The following is a 19,276-nucleotide window of genomic DNA, read 5'->3' on the forward strand; positions in this document are numbered from 1 at the left end:
AAAAGCCTTAACTAAAAAATTTCTGACACTACTACAGAGTTTCGAATTGCTGTTCACATATGAAGATCTCATTAAAATATCTTTTTAAGCATAAAACCCTTAATTTAAAAAATTTCTGAAATTACTACTGAAATTAAAATTGTTGTTCCCATGTGAAGATCTTAATAAAATATCTTTATGAGCTTAAACCCCTTAATTATTTTTTTCTGAAATTACTACTGACATTACAATATGTTCCCATGTGAAGATCTCAGTAAAATATCTGATAATATCAGGTGTTTTCCAGAAACGTTGTGTTGGAGCCTACAATGATTTCGAAGATAAATTGTTTACATATATTGTGCAATGCTTTTGTATCTCGTGAACTATTGCAACTCAGTCTATAATGATTCATCTAAAATAGTATAATAAAATAAACTAAATTGAGGTGTAATACTAATAAACGTTGTCACACCTCGGGATAAGATTGTTTTTACAATGTTTGAGTCGCACTGGCTGCCTATTTAAGCCATTATAATGACTGAATTTATGTGATGACCGCTATAGCTATTATATTTCTGTGCATAAAATATATGGTATCATTACAATACCAGTTACAGATCATCTATATATTATTTCAACAAACTTTCAACTGGGCTCCACAAGGCACTAGAAGAGTTGGAAGACCCATGTCTACATGGCTGAATGGAGAAGTATGGATTTAAAAGCTCAAGATAGAGACAACTGGTGGCATCTAACCGGGGCCCTTTGAATCAATAGGTGTATGAGATTATGATGAATTGATGATTATAATGAATACATTTTGCTCATTCACCCAAATACTCGCAAAAGTTTGATTAGGCCTAGTTGGTCTAGAAATAAAGTGCTCAACTATCAACTGCAAAACAATTGACATAAATTTCCCTATATCTTAAAAACTGTCTCTAACTCTGTTTACTTTTGATCATGTGGTAAGTCGAAAAAAGAGTGCTGCAAATGTTTGAAAAGTGTTTTTTCTGGTATTTTTTGAGCCATTGTTCCTCAGCCCAACGTTCAGTAATTGCATGTTTTGCTGGCTTTTTCACAGAAACATTTCCTTCAAGTTTTAAACTGAGGTTCCATTGAACAAAGTCTATTACTATTGTACAATATGGATTTTAGAATGCGGATCTCTTATCCTGGGTACTTATATATCCGAATATTAAATTTCTTGCCACTCAGTCATGATTACCATAGTAGTGGACTATCTAATCTTTCTAAATTCATTGTAGCCATTCATATTTCATTTGTGATTTGGAGGAGTTCAATTTTCTAATTTTTCCTCCACATGATTTATTCAAACGTCTAGTAGTCTTCCTTCTCTTCTGCATTCATTGGTGCCTCAAATTATTCATATTTGTGACATTCACTATTCCCTAAGTTTTAATGACTTATACTTGGTCGTTGTTGTTTTTTAAAAGGGTTCTAAAGTGAAACACATAAGTATGCCATTATGCATGGTCAATATATATTTTCAATCTAGCTTTTCTCAAGAACAGATCATTCTCATATTTTGATCCGAAATCTTTATAAATAATGTAATGTATGAACATGAGTTTTAAATTTGAGTACCAGCATGGGTTGTGTCTTGTTACAGTGCCCTTTTGTGGATTCCTATTCAATAAGAGAGACCTATCAAATAAGGTGCAATGACTAACTTTATTATTATAGCTATCAGAAAATAGGCTACAATAGCTCCATGATGTAGTCGTTATGCAAGTTACATAAGATTTTTCACAATTCTGATCATCCTTTACATTAAGATCTTCCCAGACAGTTCCATCCTGTTTGTAACACTAGGCATGCAGTTAATTCTAATAGTCGAGCCTTCTCCTTCATCAGGCTCAATACTACACAGTTTTCTAGAAATTTTATTCCAGCTGTGACAAGTTGTGGAATGATCTTTCTAATCGGGTAGTTGAACCGGTAGAACTTAAAATGTTCAAACTTGAAGCAAATGTTTTTATGTTGAACAGGTGGACACAAGTCTTTTTATAGTTTAATTGATATCTGTTTTGATGTTGTTACTGTTTATAAAATATTTTACTAATTATTAATTATTTCTCATTTTTATTTCTTTATTCTCTTTCCTCGCTGAGCAATTTTTCTCTGTTGGAGCCCTTGGGCTTATAGCATCTTGCTTTTCCAACTAGGGCTGTAGCTTAGCTAATAATAATAATAATAATAATAATAATAATAATAATAATGATAGTAATAATAATGATAATAATAATAATAATCCCATCCATCCATATACCAAGACACTTCTCACAATTTTGGGGGTTAGCAGACATCAAACAAATGAACAAAACGGGACCTTTCCTCTCTACACTCCTCCCAGCCTGACGCGGGACTCAACCGAGTTTGGCTGGTACTGCTAGGGTACCACAGTCCACCCTCCCTCGTTATCCACCACAGAGGAAGCTTCATAACGTCTAATCCCCTACTGCTGCTACCACCATGTCATCCAAGGCGGCCGTACGAAGCAGCAGGGCCTACCGGAACTGTGTCACAATCGCTCGCCATTCATTCCTATTTCTAGCACGCTCTCTTGCCTCTCTCACATCTATCCTCCCATCACCCAGAGCTTTCTTCACTCCATCCAACCACCCAAACCTTGGCCTTCCTCTTGTTCTTCTCCCATCAACTCTTGCATTCATCACCTTCTTTAGCAGACAGCCATTTTCCATTCTCTCAACATGAACAAACCACCTCAACACATTCATATCCACTCTAGCTGCTAATTAATTTCTTACACCCGTTCTCACCCTCACTACTTCGTTACTAACCCTATCTACTCAAGATACACCAGCCATACTAATCAGACACTTCATCTCAAACACATTCAATTTCTGTCTCTCCATCACTTTCATTCCCCACAACTCCGATTCATACATCACAGTTGGTAGAGTCACTTTTTTATACAGAACTCTCTTTACATTCATGCCTCATCCTTTATTATTTACCACTCCCTTCACTACCCCCAACACTTTGCATCCTTCATTCACTCTCTGATGTACATCTGCTTCCACTCCACCATTTGTTGCAACAACAGACCCCAAGTACTTGAACTGATCACCTCCTCAAGTTCTCCATTCAACATGACATTCAACCTCGTACCACCTTCGCTTCTCGTACATCTCATAACCTTACTCTTACCCACATTAACTCTCAACTTCCTTCTCTAATATACCCTTCCTGATTCTGTCACTAATCGGCCAAGCTTCTCTTCCGAGTCTGCAACCAGTACAGTATCCTATGCAAACAACAACTGATTTACCTCCCATTCATGATCATTCTCGTCTATCAGTTTCAATCCTCGTCCAAGCACTCGAGCATTCACCTCTCTCACATACAAGTTAAACAACTATGCCGACATCACACATCCCTCTCAGCCCCACTCTCACCGGAAACCAATTGCTCACTTCATTTCCTATTCTGACACATGCTTCCTACCTTTGTAGAAACTTTCATTATAATAATAATGATAATAAAAATAATAATAATAATAACACAGTATTTAGAAATAAGTTTGTTAAGATCACATCCAAAGCTGTGGGGCAAACTATCCTTCCTGGTCTGAAACTAATCAAATAATTTTCAGTGTTGCATCAAGTTCGCTAACCCAGGATCAATCACAACTGGAAATAAGAAAAAAGGTAACATAGCCTTGGATTATTTGACTAAGGACTGTAAGATAATAATATCTGATGTACGTAGCTGTCCATATCATCCCCCCATAAAGCAACAAGGAGTTATGAATTTGAGGGGTAACACTAAAAATGTAAAACTCACTACAGCAAGAAAGTCAACCTCTTTTTTGGTGGTACAGGTATTTGTACAGTATATGATTTTACTACAAGTATATCAAACTTATAGCAGTATAATACTAGTTTCTGTAATGTTCCACCTTAACAATGTCATTTGAACCAGATAGATTTATGACTATAACCTTTTGGTAATGAATATTTGCCTTATTAGTTACACTGACATCTTAAGAGGCAATCACAGTACAGTAATATTGATTTTCACATTTGTGAAGAATGTCATGAAGGATTCAGAGTACTTTTCATATAAAAGACTCCAATAAATCTAGTATAAAAGGTACTTAATATAGCTTAGGTATATTTCCTTTTACTATAAGATGTTGAAGAATCATAGCTAGTATGGAAATAAGGTATGGGTGTCCATTGTTTAGAAACATTCAATAATAATATGAAAACAAGTAAAAACTACAGTATATTATTTTCATTAAAATTGTATATCATGACTCTATCAAAATTACAGAAAGCTCTGTATTTCCAATAAAACAAATGCATAATTTTGATTATTTTATTCTACAAATCTATATTCCATTCATGTCACAACATTTACTAATTGCTAAACCCAAAATATATAAATATATCTACTGTACATATTAATTAGTAAAACAGGCTGTCAAGATTGCCTTTGAACATAAAATTTGAGATGCAAGATATAAGATCATGTACATACATAGCTGGTCATTAAACTATTGTTATAATATCTTGTTATACAACTAAATGTATTTCATACAAGGTGAACCATTATTTACAATTCAGCAGTTTTACACCAAAATGCTAAGGTAATCAAACACAATGTTTACCAACATGACAAAGTGTCTAGTGGAACTCCTCTGTTGAGCAACAAAAGGCAGGGTCTATGCCCTGCTCTACCCCCAAGAATTCAGTTTTACTTCATCTGTTCTTTACAATTCACAGGCATCTATTTTACTTCCTCACTAGTCTTCACTCATTTTCATTTACCTTTCTGTGTATGTTACTAAACTTCCTTGTCCTCTAAATTTTGTTTTCCCTTTGAAATGGCACGGAATATAGAAGTTATGCTTAATGCCACACACTGGGACCCAAGTGGTCATTCAGGGCTGCAGTGAATTTGTAATGAAATGAAGTTATGAAAAACGGAATAAAATTGATATAGAAATATTTTACCCCAAAAATATAAGAATTCAGTAAAATTCCCAATTAAAAGTTCTGCAACTGCATACATGATATGCATGTAACCATTCATAAAAATAATAAATTAAATACATAAGTATAAAATAGCATTGTGATATACCAACCATATTTAAATTAAATTGTAGAAGTTTGTTTTGCAAACCCATGACATTAGAAATATCCATACTAGGACCTAGTATGTCCCCAATGCTTTTGTTGAAAAGTTCTTGTACATGGCATGGAACAGTGTTCATGATAATATTTTAACATGTTTTAAGGGCAAGGACACTCCCACTGCACACACATAGGTGTAGGTCCTCCCTCTAAAAGAAGTGCATTTATCAAGCAAGTCTGACAAATTCTTTGATAAAATTACTTATTTTCTTATTGTCAGATTATCAGTGAAAGTACTCTGTTTGGCAAATTTATGGCAAGAATGGTTACAATCTATGTTATTTTTTAGCCTGGTAAAAGAACCTATTCTTAACCTAAAGTTTGCCTTCTGGATATAATAATTTCTATTGTATTCTGTTTGGTTTTCACACAAGTTCACAACCCACAACAGATAAATCAAGACATTTCTAGCATTTGATGTGGATTTGTGTTACTCATCTAGTTTAGACAGACAATTTTCTTTCAATTTTTATGTTTCCCATCAATTTGGTTCACTTCTTTTGTATACCAACTCTACTGACAGTATGTTGCATTTTTCTGTGGCATTATGAATTATATTTTTTCCCATTTTGCTTTGCATAGTCATTCAATTTGAAAGTACTGTTTATTCGGGAGATATTCTAATGATGAGTCCATTTATTCCATCCTGAGTTCCAATAAGATTGATCTTTTTGCATCAATTACTCAGACACAGCAAGTTTGTAATTGTGTTCTTTAGGCTGTCATGCCTTATAATAGTTTACAATATATTTTCTCCAATTACATAACTTGGCTATGTTTGTACAGCAATCTTGCAATTGAAATCAGAGCTGCATAAATTTTGCTTCACACAATAACACTTGCCATCACACCCATCACAGCAGTTTTGGTTAAACTGACTGATATATCAAATGTCATGAAACTTCTTCAACCTGAAAAAAATCCTGTGTATCTTAAAATTCATTCCTACTCTCCATCACTTACTGAAAGGCCAGTATTTTTTCCCTTATCTTTTCATTACTTCTTTTTTTCAGTCTTGCATACCTCATGAACTGAGGCTTTCAAGACTTTTACTAACCATCTCACAAAAATACCAGATATCTGCAGCACATCTTTTGCCTATGTGTCATCAGCTTGCCTTTAAATGCTTTCATGGGATATAGTCTTCTATCAGGAGGAGGTCCACAGGATTTGAAAATTGCTAGATCAAACGTTGCAAATCTCATTTAGTAAAGTGGGCACAATTCCAAGACTACTTTTAGGGGAGGTCTTGATACTACAGACTTTTTTATTAAACAACCTTATTCTTCTCAGGGAATCTCAGCTTTCTGTCTCAGCCATTAAAAGTATGGATCTGTCCTTTCCTGAAGATATATGTCACATTTGGGATCTACACATGAAAAATACATATATAAAAAATTTTTCATCCAAGAGCAGGACTTTACTTTGGTTCTGTATAAACTGTTTCAAATTACACACTAGTTTTTAAGAGATAAAATCCATCATCCTACTTTTTATGACAAAGTCTTTCAGCTAAAGTGATTTATTACAGAGGTTGAAGGTCAGTGTATTGCCATGTTACCTCAAACTTTGTAGCCTTCAAGGGAATAATTACCATTCCTACCTCATAGATGCCTTTACCATTCCTGCACGTACTAATCTTTTGGGTAAAACCAAAGAAGAGTCCCATTAATGCCCAGTTCAGGCCCATAATGAAATGTTATTAGTTTACTCAAACAATTTCAACTAGTTATAGTTAGAATATTTCAACACAATCCTTTATGAAATGAAAATAACCTCAGAGATTATACAAGTACATGTTACAAGACCAACCCATAACCCTTTCTTGATAGTACCGAAATTAAGTTTTAGCTTTCTTCAACAACAGAAAGGTCAAATGAAGTAGTATTAAATTTCACATCACTTCTTCATTCTTAAAAAACAAGTTTTTTGAAATTAGAGTACAGCAAAGATCCATTTTTTAAATAATCAAATGGTTACTTTGATGTTTCATTATTCCTCATGTACCAGGCACACTATAATCATGAAAACTGATGAAATGGTAGAGGGCAAGGGCTCACACTCCCTTAGGATGATGTTTCTAATACTAGAGGACATCAAACTAGACCATCCTCTTTGGTAAACATTTTACTGATCTCCTATCAAGATATAGCAGAAATTCATTCAGTAAAAGTAATGACTTGTACTTGTAAACAAAACTTACTTTATAATCTTTTATATTTCTAAACTGTTATCAGACTTTAGAGGGCTCCGAATAAACATGCCAAAACAAAGCAAGATAACGAATGAGGCTACTTAAAGAAAACAGGCCCGAACATCTTTTTTTTTTTTTTTTAACCAAGTGGGTGTCTGAGCAGTAACTTAATCAGGCAAGCATTTAATCTTGAAAGAAAAAGCTTTCCCAATAACACTTCAGTACAACCTTTTGGGTGTAATATTATCATTGCCATTGATATTCTTTTACTTGGTTAAAGATATAGTCAAAATAAAAAATATAAAACCTTATCCACACTGCTGCAATAAAAAACCATTTGCTTAATCTACAGAAGCTTGCAAAACAAATGGGATTTCTATTTTGTAGTTATCTTGCTTTTACATTTTACAAGTATATTCTTAAAAAAATAGACATCTATTCTTGATAAGCATCTTTTGTGCATAGATGCATGGAGAGGTTTCATTTCTTACTATTGAATACAAAAACATTTACTACCTTTAAATCACCAAGAATAAAGAAGTTTCATAATTTGCAAACCTATGGACTCGAGTACAGTATTTCACAAATATCATACATTTTAAAATATCAGCAAATAATGTACAAGATAAGTGCTATATATAGATAAATTTAAATAACATTTCATATGCATTTAATGCAACAAATTTCAAAAACTTTATTACAGGTTCTGAAAATTTCCATTAATAAAATCTTCCCTTGAGTGTACCATACATTTAAGATAAATACATTTGTCTGAAGAAAAACAGTGATGTCATCTTTGGAGTGAAAAGAACTGAATTATTGTGAATTATTGCAGTTGCTAAAAGTTATAATGTAATATCAAAAATATGATGTTCATAGCAATTGACCTACCGGTACTCTAAATTCAAGAAATAAAAATAAAATACTAAAGAATATATCTATGAAAATAAATCTAGGAACAAAATAAATCTCTACAACTATCAAAATGGGGCCAAATACTTTTGGTAAACTGTTTGTACAAGTTTTCATTACAAAAGTCAAAAGATGGATTTTCCTTGAAAATTCACAAATTTAATTTGAGAAAAATTCATTTCTACTATATTATTCGACATTGTCGGTCAGCACAATATTTTCTGTAGAACTACAAGCATAAGTAGACAATTATGAAAGACATTCAAAACAAAATAAAAAACTAAACCATTTCTACTATAAACCATATCTAAAATACACTACAGCACATGGTTTCTCCAATTTCATCTCTAATTATACCATGGTATTAGATCTAGAATGAGAGAAAAATCTCTCACAAGTAGTTATTAGAACATACTTGGCATACATAAGTTTGAAGTTGTATAAAATATAGCAAAGTCACCCCAGTACATATTTTCTATACTTCAAGATAACTCAATTGACAGGTATCATTGGTCAGGAGGTAATTTACTCCACAAAACAAGATTCTGTGGAACAAAGGCATTTGACCATAATCTATTTATGTGCACCAGGAAATTGTGGTAGGAAAAAGGTTTTTTTAAGCTGGGCAGAGGCACAATTATTGATGAAGTAAAAATATGTTATTTAAAATCCATGTTATACTTCAAAATGAAGTTGAATATTCTGCTTAAATATGACATTCATAGACAACCGTTTATTACAAAAAGTTAAATAGTTATGGAAGAGCCTTCACTTTGAGGGTACAGTACTAATAACAATTTTCAGATGCATTGAAAAAGATATTTTATGTCTTACACTTAACCTCCTCATATTCTTTGTTTAGAATCATAAAGCCCAATACTGTACTCATTTAAAAACCCTACAGGAATTCCTATCAATTAACATTTTCATCTCTATTCATTTGAATTGCTACCAAATCGAAAATAAGAATATACGATTTCATTAATAAAACAAAACTAAATAAAATCAAGTAGACATGGTGGCTTGACTTTAGAACTCTTCCAGAATAGTTTGAAAGAAGCAACTACACTCTTAATATCCTTGAGATAAAATACATGTCAATTGAATAAACTTTTATTAATTCTTGATATTATCTTTATCATTCAAAATTTGACAACCTATGGGGGTAAGAAAACTTTTACTTTCCAATACAGCTCTTGTTTATATCTTAGAGAGACACTGTCAATTGGTCTCTCGATCTGTTTCTATGGTAAATAATAGATCCTCCTAAATCAGGACTGTTGGTTGATAGGAAAATTTCTTAATTGCCACATCATGGTACATTTTGTTCAAAGGGGTAACAATAAATGGAAGACAAAAAATATGTGAAAATGCAAGACAGGTCTAGCATGAGGTTTTTGAATTATCAAAGATTTAGTATTACTATATGCACTTCAGTTAGGAAAAATTTAACAGGTCATAATAGGATAAAATTTTTACTGTGATTTTCAGTTTAACCAACATGGGCTGTTAATCAGCTCAGCAGGATATAAAACTGATAGAAATTTGGCAATGAGTGAATCAGATGATAACAGGACTTGCAAAATTTCAATGATACGTACCCTCAAAAATCTTCAGGTTCTCCGTGGATAACAACTGAATATAGCATTGGATTTTATAGCATCAGAAGAGTCACTTGAATTGTAATACAGTATTTTATAAAAATTATGCCTAAGTACAAAACTACCACAAACATTATCAGTATCCTTTTCTTTCACATACCTGTAGTATCATGGCTTAGTAATAATGTACATCATATCTATTCTAAAGTATATGTTCAATGGACTACAGTAAGAACAAAATATATCATTTCAAAGGTATTTTCTTTCAGACAACTACAGAAATCAAATCACAAGTGCCCTGTACCAGAGATTTTCTATGTTATTAAAACCTAACATTCATAGTAAACTTGAAAGAGAAAAAAAGAATCCATTTAAATAATTAACCAAGGAATTAAATATATTTGATATTTTGTTAATTTAAATTTGAATTAAGTGTCAATATCTAATTACTATAGTATTTTCAAATCAATTAAGGCTTTGCACTTTCTTATCTATCACAAAATTCTACACTAAACAGTTTATTTACATGAAAATATCTATTCTAGCTCAACTAATACTTGTTCTTCTTCCACAGTATCACCAACCTTTACATGAACAGCCTTCACTTTGCCTGTTGCAGCTGCTGCAAGAGAATTCTGCATCTTCATAGCCTCTGTTAAAATCAAAGGAATAGATTTTAGAATTCTATAAATTTAACTACATAGCTATATAGTAATGCTGACAGTTAGCATGATAGTTAAACCAGCCCTTCGACCTAATAAGCCTCATTTCAGGACAATGTGTTAAATCAAGGAAAAGGAGTTGGGCATTGAGGATGGAATAGCTGATGTTAGCAAGTGATAGAGTGTTGACTGGTATTGTAATGACAAGCAACAAAGACTGGTGAAAGAGTTTAACAGTGTTTACAAAAAGAAAAATTTTTAAAGGTGAATGTTAGTTAGAGTTACAAAATTAAGGGAAATGGGAGTAAGGAAGACTGAGAAAAGAATGCATGTATGGATGGTAAAAAAAGTAATATAGATGTTCTTTCCTTGAATCAATTACAATTAACTAAATGCTACAGATTAAGGTCAAATAATTATTCTCAGTAAAGCCTCCTCATCAATAAGCATAAATGTGTAAAAAAAAATTACCATAAACGTAAACTAATAAGAGATTCTTTAATTGACAAGACAGTAACCTGCATTAGAATTACAACTCATAAAAGGTGATGTTACATCCCAACCCCCCATCAATCTAAAAATTCTAGATAACCTTCAAATTCAAAGCCTACTTCAGGGGACCTTTCAGTGTATAAGTAAATCTACACACATAAAACTTCTACAGTTAATGGTCTACTCTCCATAGTTTAAGAAACAAAATACAATATTAAAAAGCAATATATTTAATACTGTACAAAAACAATATTTGGTAATTAACATTAAAGTGACAGAAATTTAAAGTAAAGAATATTTCTTAAAACTAGAAACAGAACAGTAAAATATCATACCTATAACACAAACTTCTTGTCCCTCTGCAACCATATCACCAGGCACACATGCTACTGATTTCACCAAACCAGGCATTGGGGACATAACCTGTTTGCTCATATCAACCTGTGTTAAACAAGAAACAATTAAGAGGCTGAAAATAACTCATTACATACCAATACCTGAACATTCAATACTAAAGTAATAAGATTGATACATCTTTCAAGATAATTATAATGATTACCAAAAATTACAAAAAATGTAAACATTGTTTGCATTTCTCCTTGCAATACAAGCTTCAGTCCTTTGAAATAGGGAATACTATTGCATTTGTCAACAATGTACAGTAGTTCACAACAGGGGGTGTACATAGGCAAGTAGCCCCAGGCACCCAGATGCCTGTTGAAGACTTCACTTTTGACCTTCGGCTCAGAACAGAGAGAGATGGTTGAGATACGAAGTTTGTCTTTAAAGGATCCAGGTTTGTATAGCTATTAAAATTTACAAATTCTAAAATTAACTTTGATTTTTTCTAACTATTCACACACGAATCCTTTCTTAGGAGTATAAATTCAGCTAAGTTAGAAAATCGACTGTTAAAGTTTTACAAGGTATCAGTAGTCACTAGCAGGTGGCGGAGAAGCCCTGTCCCTTGACGGGATTACCGAGTAGCCACTTTGACCTTCACCAAGTAATTACAAGGTGGATTGAGGTGGCAAGTCGAGATAAAGGTCTCGGGTTTGTGTAGTTAGAAAAATTTAAAAATTATTAATAGATTTGTGGTTTCTTCCTAAATGGATACAACCCTTGTACAGTGATGCCTCAGGATACGAAAGTAATCCGTTCAGGATACGGTTTCGAATCCTGAGTCACGTTTTACATGTAAATAGCCTAATCCGTTCCAAGCCTTACAAAAAGTCACCTTTTCTTTCATAAACACGCTAAACTGTAGTGATAAACATGCAATGCAGCCATTTCTATCATTCAATAATTAACCCAACCTTTAAAAGCAGCCTAATCCATTCCAGAAACCACCATGAGATTATTCAATAATGTAGTTATAGCATAGTTATCCCCTCCAAGCCCTAAGAAAACGGTCCATTTTCTTTACTACTGTAAAAAAGTTACGGTACTGTATGTAAAGCATTTGGATCAGTGAAGGTGTATTGTTACCTGTACACCTAAATTAAGGGTTGATACCCTGAAAAAAAAGGTACTGTACTCTCGGCGACGAGTTGGGATCTCGTAAGCTTTTCGTATCCTAAAATTTTTTTCGTATACTGAGGCATAAAAATCTTTGTATCACTTTTCGTATCCTGAATTTTTCGTAAGCAGAAACTTTCGTATCCAGAGGTATCACTTACTTTGATAGGAGACTTATCCTTAGGAGGGAAGAAGTTTCTATGACCAAACTGGCTTGTGCAAAATCTGAGATGTTGGTGTATCCAAACGAAAAGAGGTGCAGGGTTTACCTAATATATTTAGGTTTCTGCTATTAGGTAGATGGTCAATTTAGGAATCTTTATACACACTGGGATAACATGTAAGAATATAAAGCTAATACTTCTTAGATTAACAGGTTTACATTTATATACAGTACATTCCCCCATATTAAAAGGATGGAGATCTTACTTGTACTTACCTGCATCAGTAACCACTTCAGCAACTGCTACACCACCAGGGATGGAAAGAAAAGAGGAAAAAGGCCAGACATTCTCGCTCTTACCCTAGACTGATCCGCAACCTTTACTACAATGATGATGCTTCTTGTCCTGTGAGAAGCTAAGTCTGCTACACTCCTTGTTAAGTAGTTACTGCAATTCCAAGAAAAAAACGTATTGAAAGACATGGGTACAATCCCTAAGGTAATGGGCTATGAAAGTCATCTGGTGCTTCCAGACTCTTTGCCTCCAAAACTTGCCCTACTGGCAGGTTCCTTTTGAAGGCTACAGTAGCGCCTACTTCACTGATTTCATGAGCGCAATTTTGGGATGGTTCTGGCATGTCATTATTGGCTCAAAATTTCTGCACCCTGGTCATTATGCTTCAAAGCCAGAAGATGGTGTTCTCTGAGACTTACTTTACACCTCATTGTACCATTAAGAGAGATTTTGGAGCTGTGGTTTGAAGGGTTGAGCGCATTTCAGATAGCATCTTGGTGCCTTAACAAGACAAAGAAGCATCTGTCGTAGTGGTCTGTTGCCTCTAACGATTCCCCACTCATAGGTGGTGGAGTCAAATCCTTCTGTTACACTGCTTTAGGTTTTATCTGGGCCAAGGACCAAACCTAGACTGAAGTCCATTGAAGTATAACGGGTTGGACTGTATCTTGAGGCCTGAGGTGAATTCTCTGGTCCCCATTCGCCTTAGGTAACTGCCTAAGGGGCTGTACCTACGAATGGCTTACTCTGCTGTGTCGCAATTGTCTTTCGACTGAGGTGTTCTTAGTATAGGTGGTTTCTTTTATAAGAAAGAACCTACAATGAGGTCATAGAGAATGAAAGTCTCTTTTCTGCCTTAACTTCCTGGAATCTTCTTCCAGACAATGACTTCATCCCATGCTCCTAGGCTGAGGAGATCTTGGGGTATGGAGGGTGTACTTGAGACTTCTCATAAGGATTATATGGATGACAGCGTCTGTTAGTTTACTCCATTATCTTGATGTTGTGGGGTCTTCCCCTACTGCTTATGAGCCATGAGGAATGCATGCCCTTGGTGATGAGCGTGCTCTAAATCCTGATGAGTATGGTCTATCCGAAGAGTAGTTGTGCGTTGCTGCATGGGATTGGAATGAAGAATGCTTCCTTGCCTGCTAAAGCTCCTCAAAAGGTAGGTGTTTTCTACTACCTTGACAAGTGTGGTCAAGTCACTTGCTCATACCCAGGAGAGTATTTTCTGAAAGGCAATTATACCTCTATGGTAGGACACCTGTGCTGCAGTGCACTTGCTAACTGTTCTGAAAGGTGTTACCTGATCCAGAGAATCATCTCTACAAGTGGGGAAAACTCTTATCTGATGAAGAAGAGTGCCCAAGCTCCTCCAACATATTTCTGATAGAAGGTACATATGGCAGTGCACCTTTGCCTCACCTAGCTACCTGGTTAGGGCTATGGCTCCAATAAACGAAGCATGGGACCATGGAATATTAGGGCATCGTCCCCATCCCACCCATCCCCAAGAGTGTTGGTGTCATAGGGAGCCCTCTCCTAATGGCTACCACTGGCTTCCCTGGACCTTTTTGACTTCTTAGATGGCACATCAGAATTAAAAGTAGAAGAGGAGGCAGACAAGTAGAAGTGGGAAGAGGAATGCAAATTTCTTCCACTAAGCGACCATCGACAACAAAGCTCCCCCAGGGGAGAAACCGCACTGGTTACCCTAACATGAACCACAAGACTGAGATGCATTGTACAGAGGAAGTGGAAGGCACACTCACTGGAGCCTGCAACACAGACGCAGGGGCTAAGGTTACATACACAGAGCAGGAAGGACCTATAGGTCCTGGAACCCCAGACACAGGGTTAACCAGATCAGGGGTTAAAACAGCAGGGGTAACACGAGGCACCAGGGCAACAAACACTGACAATTAAGCATCAGAGTCAACTTAGATTCAACTTTAGTCAAGGTACTAACTTATGCTGGAGCCTTCTTTTTCACAGGCACTGGCATATTTACAGGACAGTGGGCCTTAACAGTACATATGCGCTTGAGGACCAAATAGGGTTTCACCAATAGGTACATCGGCATTGGAGTCACTGTCGCTGGTTTCACTGCTGCACCCACACCTGAAATTACAAACGTCACCTCAAGAAACATTGGCATTGGGGATACCCGAGGCAAGGAAGACTTGCCTACCAGCTCCCTCACAATAGACAATATGGGCCTACCTGCCACACTTGAGTAAATTCAGGCCTTCCTTAGGATAAACTCGTTACAGCAATCTGCAAGGAAACAGGGGGAACTCCACACACAAGCAAATCCTGAAAAACATGACGGCACGGATCTGAGAAATCCTTGTACCCACTGCATATTCCCCTTGGACCGATCCAAGGACATATAGAAAGAAGCCATAGTAGCATGTGCATTCAATGATAAAAACAAGAGGTGAAAGACTTCCTAGGTGTCGTCTTGGGCATTGCCAAGACCGACCTTTGAAAAATGTTATTTTCATTAGTAAAATAAATTTTTGAATATACTTACCCGATGATCATGTAGCTGTCAACTCTGTTGCCCGACAGAAATCTACGGTCGGGATACGCCAGCGATCGCTATACAGGTGGGGGTGTACACAACAGCGCCATCTGTGGTCAGGTACTCCAGTACTTCTTGTCAACACCACCTCAATTTTTTCCTCGGTCCACTGGTTCTCTATGGGGAGGAAGGGTGGGTCAATTAAATCATGATCATCGGGTAAGTATATTCAAAAATTTATTTTACTAATGAAAATAACATTTTTCAATATTAATCTTACCCGATGATCATGTAGCTGATTCACACCCAGGGTGGTGGGTGGAGACCAGCATACATGTTAACAAAGAAGCTAAGTATCCCGTATTTTATTTTATTAGTTATTCAAAAATAACATAAAATAAATAAGTACCTGGTAAGGAAGACGACTTGAACCATTACTCTGCCTTTATTAAGTACGTCTTCCTTACTGAGCGTAGCGGTCCTCTTAGGATGCTGAACGACTCTTAGGTGCTGAAGTATAAAGGGCTGCAACCCATACTAAAGGACCTCATCACAACCTTTAACCTCGGCGCTTCTCAAGAAAGAATTGACCACCCGCCAAATCAACAAGGATGTGGAAGGCTTCTTAGCCGACCGTACAACCCATAAAAAGTATTCAAGAGAAAGGTTAAAAAGGTTATGGGATTATGGGAATGTAGTGGCTGAGCCCCCGCCTACTACTGCATTCGTTGCTACGAATGGTCCCAGGGTGTAGCAGTTCTCGTAAAGAGACTGGACATCTTTGAGATAGAATGATGCGAACACTGACTTGCTTCTCCAATAGGTTGCATACATAACACTCTGCAGAGAACGGTTCTGTTTGAAGGCCACTGAAGTAGCCACAGCTCTCACTTCATGTGTCCTTACCTTCAGCAAAGCAAGGTCTTCTTCCTTCAGATGAGAATGTGCTTCCCTAATCAGAAGCCTGAATTAGTAAGAAACTGAGTTCTTAGACCTTGGAAGAGAAGGCTTCTTGATAGCACACCATAAGGCTTCTGATTGTCCTCGTAAAGGTTATGACCTTTTTCGATAGTACCTAAGAGCTCTAACTGGGCAAAGTACTCTCTCCAGTTCGTTCCCCACCAAGTTGGACAGGCTTGGGATCTCGAACGACTTAGGCCAAGGACGTGAAGGAAGCTCGTTTTAGCAAAAAACCGAGCTGCAAGGAACATGTAGCCGTTTCAGATGTGAAAACTATGTTCCTGCTGAAGGCGTGGATCTCACTTACTCTTTTAGCTGTTGTCAAGCACACGAGGAAAAGAGTTTTAATGTGAGGTCCTTAAAAGAGGCTGATTGGAGAGGTTCAAATCTTGATGACATAAGGAACCTTAGGACCACGTCTAGATTCCAGCCTGGAGTGGACAACCGACGTTCCTTTGAGGTCTCAAAAGACCTAAGGAGGTCCTGTAGATCTTTGTTGGTGGAAAGATCCAAGCCTCTGTGGCGGAAAACCGCTGCCAACATACTTCTGTAACCCTTGATCGTAGGAGCTGAAAGGGATCTTACGTTCCTTAGATGTAACAGGAAGTCAGCAATCTGGGTTACAGTGGTACTGGTTGAGGAAACTGCATTGGCCTTGTACCAGCTTCGGAAGACTTCCCCTTTAGACTGATAGACTCTGAGAGTGGATGTCCTCCTTGCTCTGGCTGCCTCCTTCGAAAAGCCCCTAGCTCTTGAGAGTCTTTCGAAAGTCTGAAGGCAGTCAGACGAAGAGCGTGGAGGTTTGGGTGTACCTTCTTACGTGAGGTTGACGTAGAAGGTCCACTCCTAGAGGAAGAGTCCTGGGAATGTCGACCAGCCATTGCAGTACCTCTATGAACCATTCTCTCGCGGGCCAGAGCGGAGCCAACCAACGTCAGCCGTGTCCCTTTACGAGAGGCGAACTTCTGAAGTACCCTGTTGACAATCTTGAACGGCGGGAATGCATACAGGTCGAGATGGGACCAATCCAGCAGAAAAGCATCCACGTGAACTGCTGCTGGGTCTGGAATCGGAGAACAATACAACGGGAGCCTCTAGGTTATCGAGGTAGCGAACAGATCTATGGTTGGCTGACCCCACAGGGCCCAAAGTCTGCTGCAAACATTCTTGTGAAGGGTCCACTCTGTGGGGATGACCTGACCCTTCCGGCTGATGCGATCTGCCATGACATTCATATCGCCCTGAATGAACCTCGTTACCAGCGTGAGCTTTCGATCTTTTGACCAGATGAGGAGGTCCCTTGCGATCTAGAACAACTTCCACGAATGAGTCCCTCCCTGCTTGGAGATGTAAGCCAAGGCTGTGGTGTTGTCAGAGTCCACCTCCACCACCTTGTTAAGCTGGAGGGACTTGAAGTTTATCAAGGCCAGATGAACCGCCAACAGCTCCTTGCAATGATGTGAAGTGTCCTTTGCTCCTGATTCCATGTCCCCGAGCATTCCTGTCCGTCCAAAGTCGCACCCCAGCCCGTGTCTGATGCATCCGAGAAGAGACGGCGGTCGGGTTTCTGAACAGCCAAAGGTAGACTTCCTTGAGAAGAAAGCTGTTCTTTCACCACGTGAGAGTAGACCTCCTCTCTTCGGAAACAGGAACTGAGACCGTCTCTAGCGTCATGTCCTTTATCCAGTGAGCAGCTAGATGATACTGAAGGGGGCGGAGGTGGAGTCTCCCTAACTCGATGAACAGGGCCAGCGATGAAAATGTCCCTGTTAGACTCATCCACTACCTGACTGAGCATCGGTTCCTTCTCAGCATGCTCTGGATGCATTCTAGGGCTTGGTAGATCCTTGGGGCCGACGGAAAAGCCTGAAAAGCTCGACTCTGAAGCTCCATACCCAGGTAGACAATGGTCTGGGATGGGACGAGCTGGGACTCCTCAAAATTGACCAGGAGGCCCAGTTCCTTGGTCAGATCCATAGTCCATCTGAGAATCTCCAGACAGCGACGACTTGTGGGAGCTCTTAAAAGCCAGTCGTCTGACGGAGCCGGACACAAGATCATGGTACTGCTGCACAGTCTGTGAACTGTCAACCATGGGGAAGCGAGGAAGTACAGCGACAACCCGAAACTGTCTAGACTGTCTGGGTCGTACAGACAACTCCTTATCGGGTTGCTGAGGTAGCCGCACTGCGTCACAACAAGTCACTTCTGCTGGTTGTTGAACGTCTTCCCAGTGACACACTGACTCCGTAAACAAAAAATCCTCTAACAAGGACTAAGCTTGGACTGCATGTCTTGCAACAAAGCTCAAGGTCTATGGGAGCAGGTGTGGCAACAGACGGGGTTAGCGCCTGAAGCGGAACCATTACCCTCCCTGGAAGCATGTTATGCTTAAATAAAAATCCATAGGAGGCTAAGCAGCTTAAGGCTCCTCTCCAAATGACAGAGTCCTCAAGGGAATATCAGAAGGAGGGAGAATAGCACTTTCTCATCTACAGGAACCATATTCGAGAAAAGCTAAGTTCTCTCAGTGATGGTTTCACTGGTGCAAAAGCAGCAGACCAGAAGGCAACGTTATGAAACTGCTTGACAGTCTTGTGAGTTGGCAACAACCAAAGATGTGTGCCTGAGGAGCATGCGGTAAGGTATGCAGAGCATGCTGTAAGGTATGCACATGCTGTAAGGTATGCACATGCTGTAAGGTATGCAGAGCATGCTGTAAGGTATGCAGAGCATGCTGTATGTAGAGCATGCTGTAAGGTATGCAGAGCATGTTGCATG

At 37.6% G+C, this 19,276-nt stretch overlaps 1 protein-coding gene across 1 annotated transcript in view; it reads right to left on the minus strand.

Annotated features, from left to right (window-relative positions):
* Window positions 1-4,336: 4,336 nt before the first annotated feature.
* LOC137652376 (propionyl-CoA carboxylase alpha chain, mitochondrial-like) overlaps window positions 4,337-19,276 on the minus strand; it is an 83,307-nt gene continuing 68,367 nt past the window's right edge. The window contains exons 15-16 of the mRNA XM_068385746.1: window positions 11,365-11,470; window positions 4,337-10,527 (exon numbers count right to left, since the gene is read on the minus strand). Of these exons, the coding sequence (XP_068241847.1) occupies window positions 10,412-10,527; window positions 11,365-11,470 (222 nt within the window). The 3' untranslated portion in view covers window positions 4,337-10,411. The remainder of the gene's footprint in view (window positions 10,528-11,364; window positions 11,471-19,276) is intronic.

Source organism: Palaemon carinicauda, chromosome 13, assembly GCF_036898095.1.
Source record: "Palaemon carinicauda isolate YSFRI2023 chromosome 13, ASM3689809v2, whole genome shotgun sequence".
Lineage (NCBI taxonomy): Eukaryota > Metazoa > Arthropoda > Malacostraca > Decapoda > Palaemonidae > Palaemon > Palaemon carinicauda.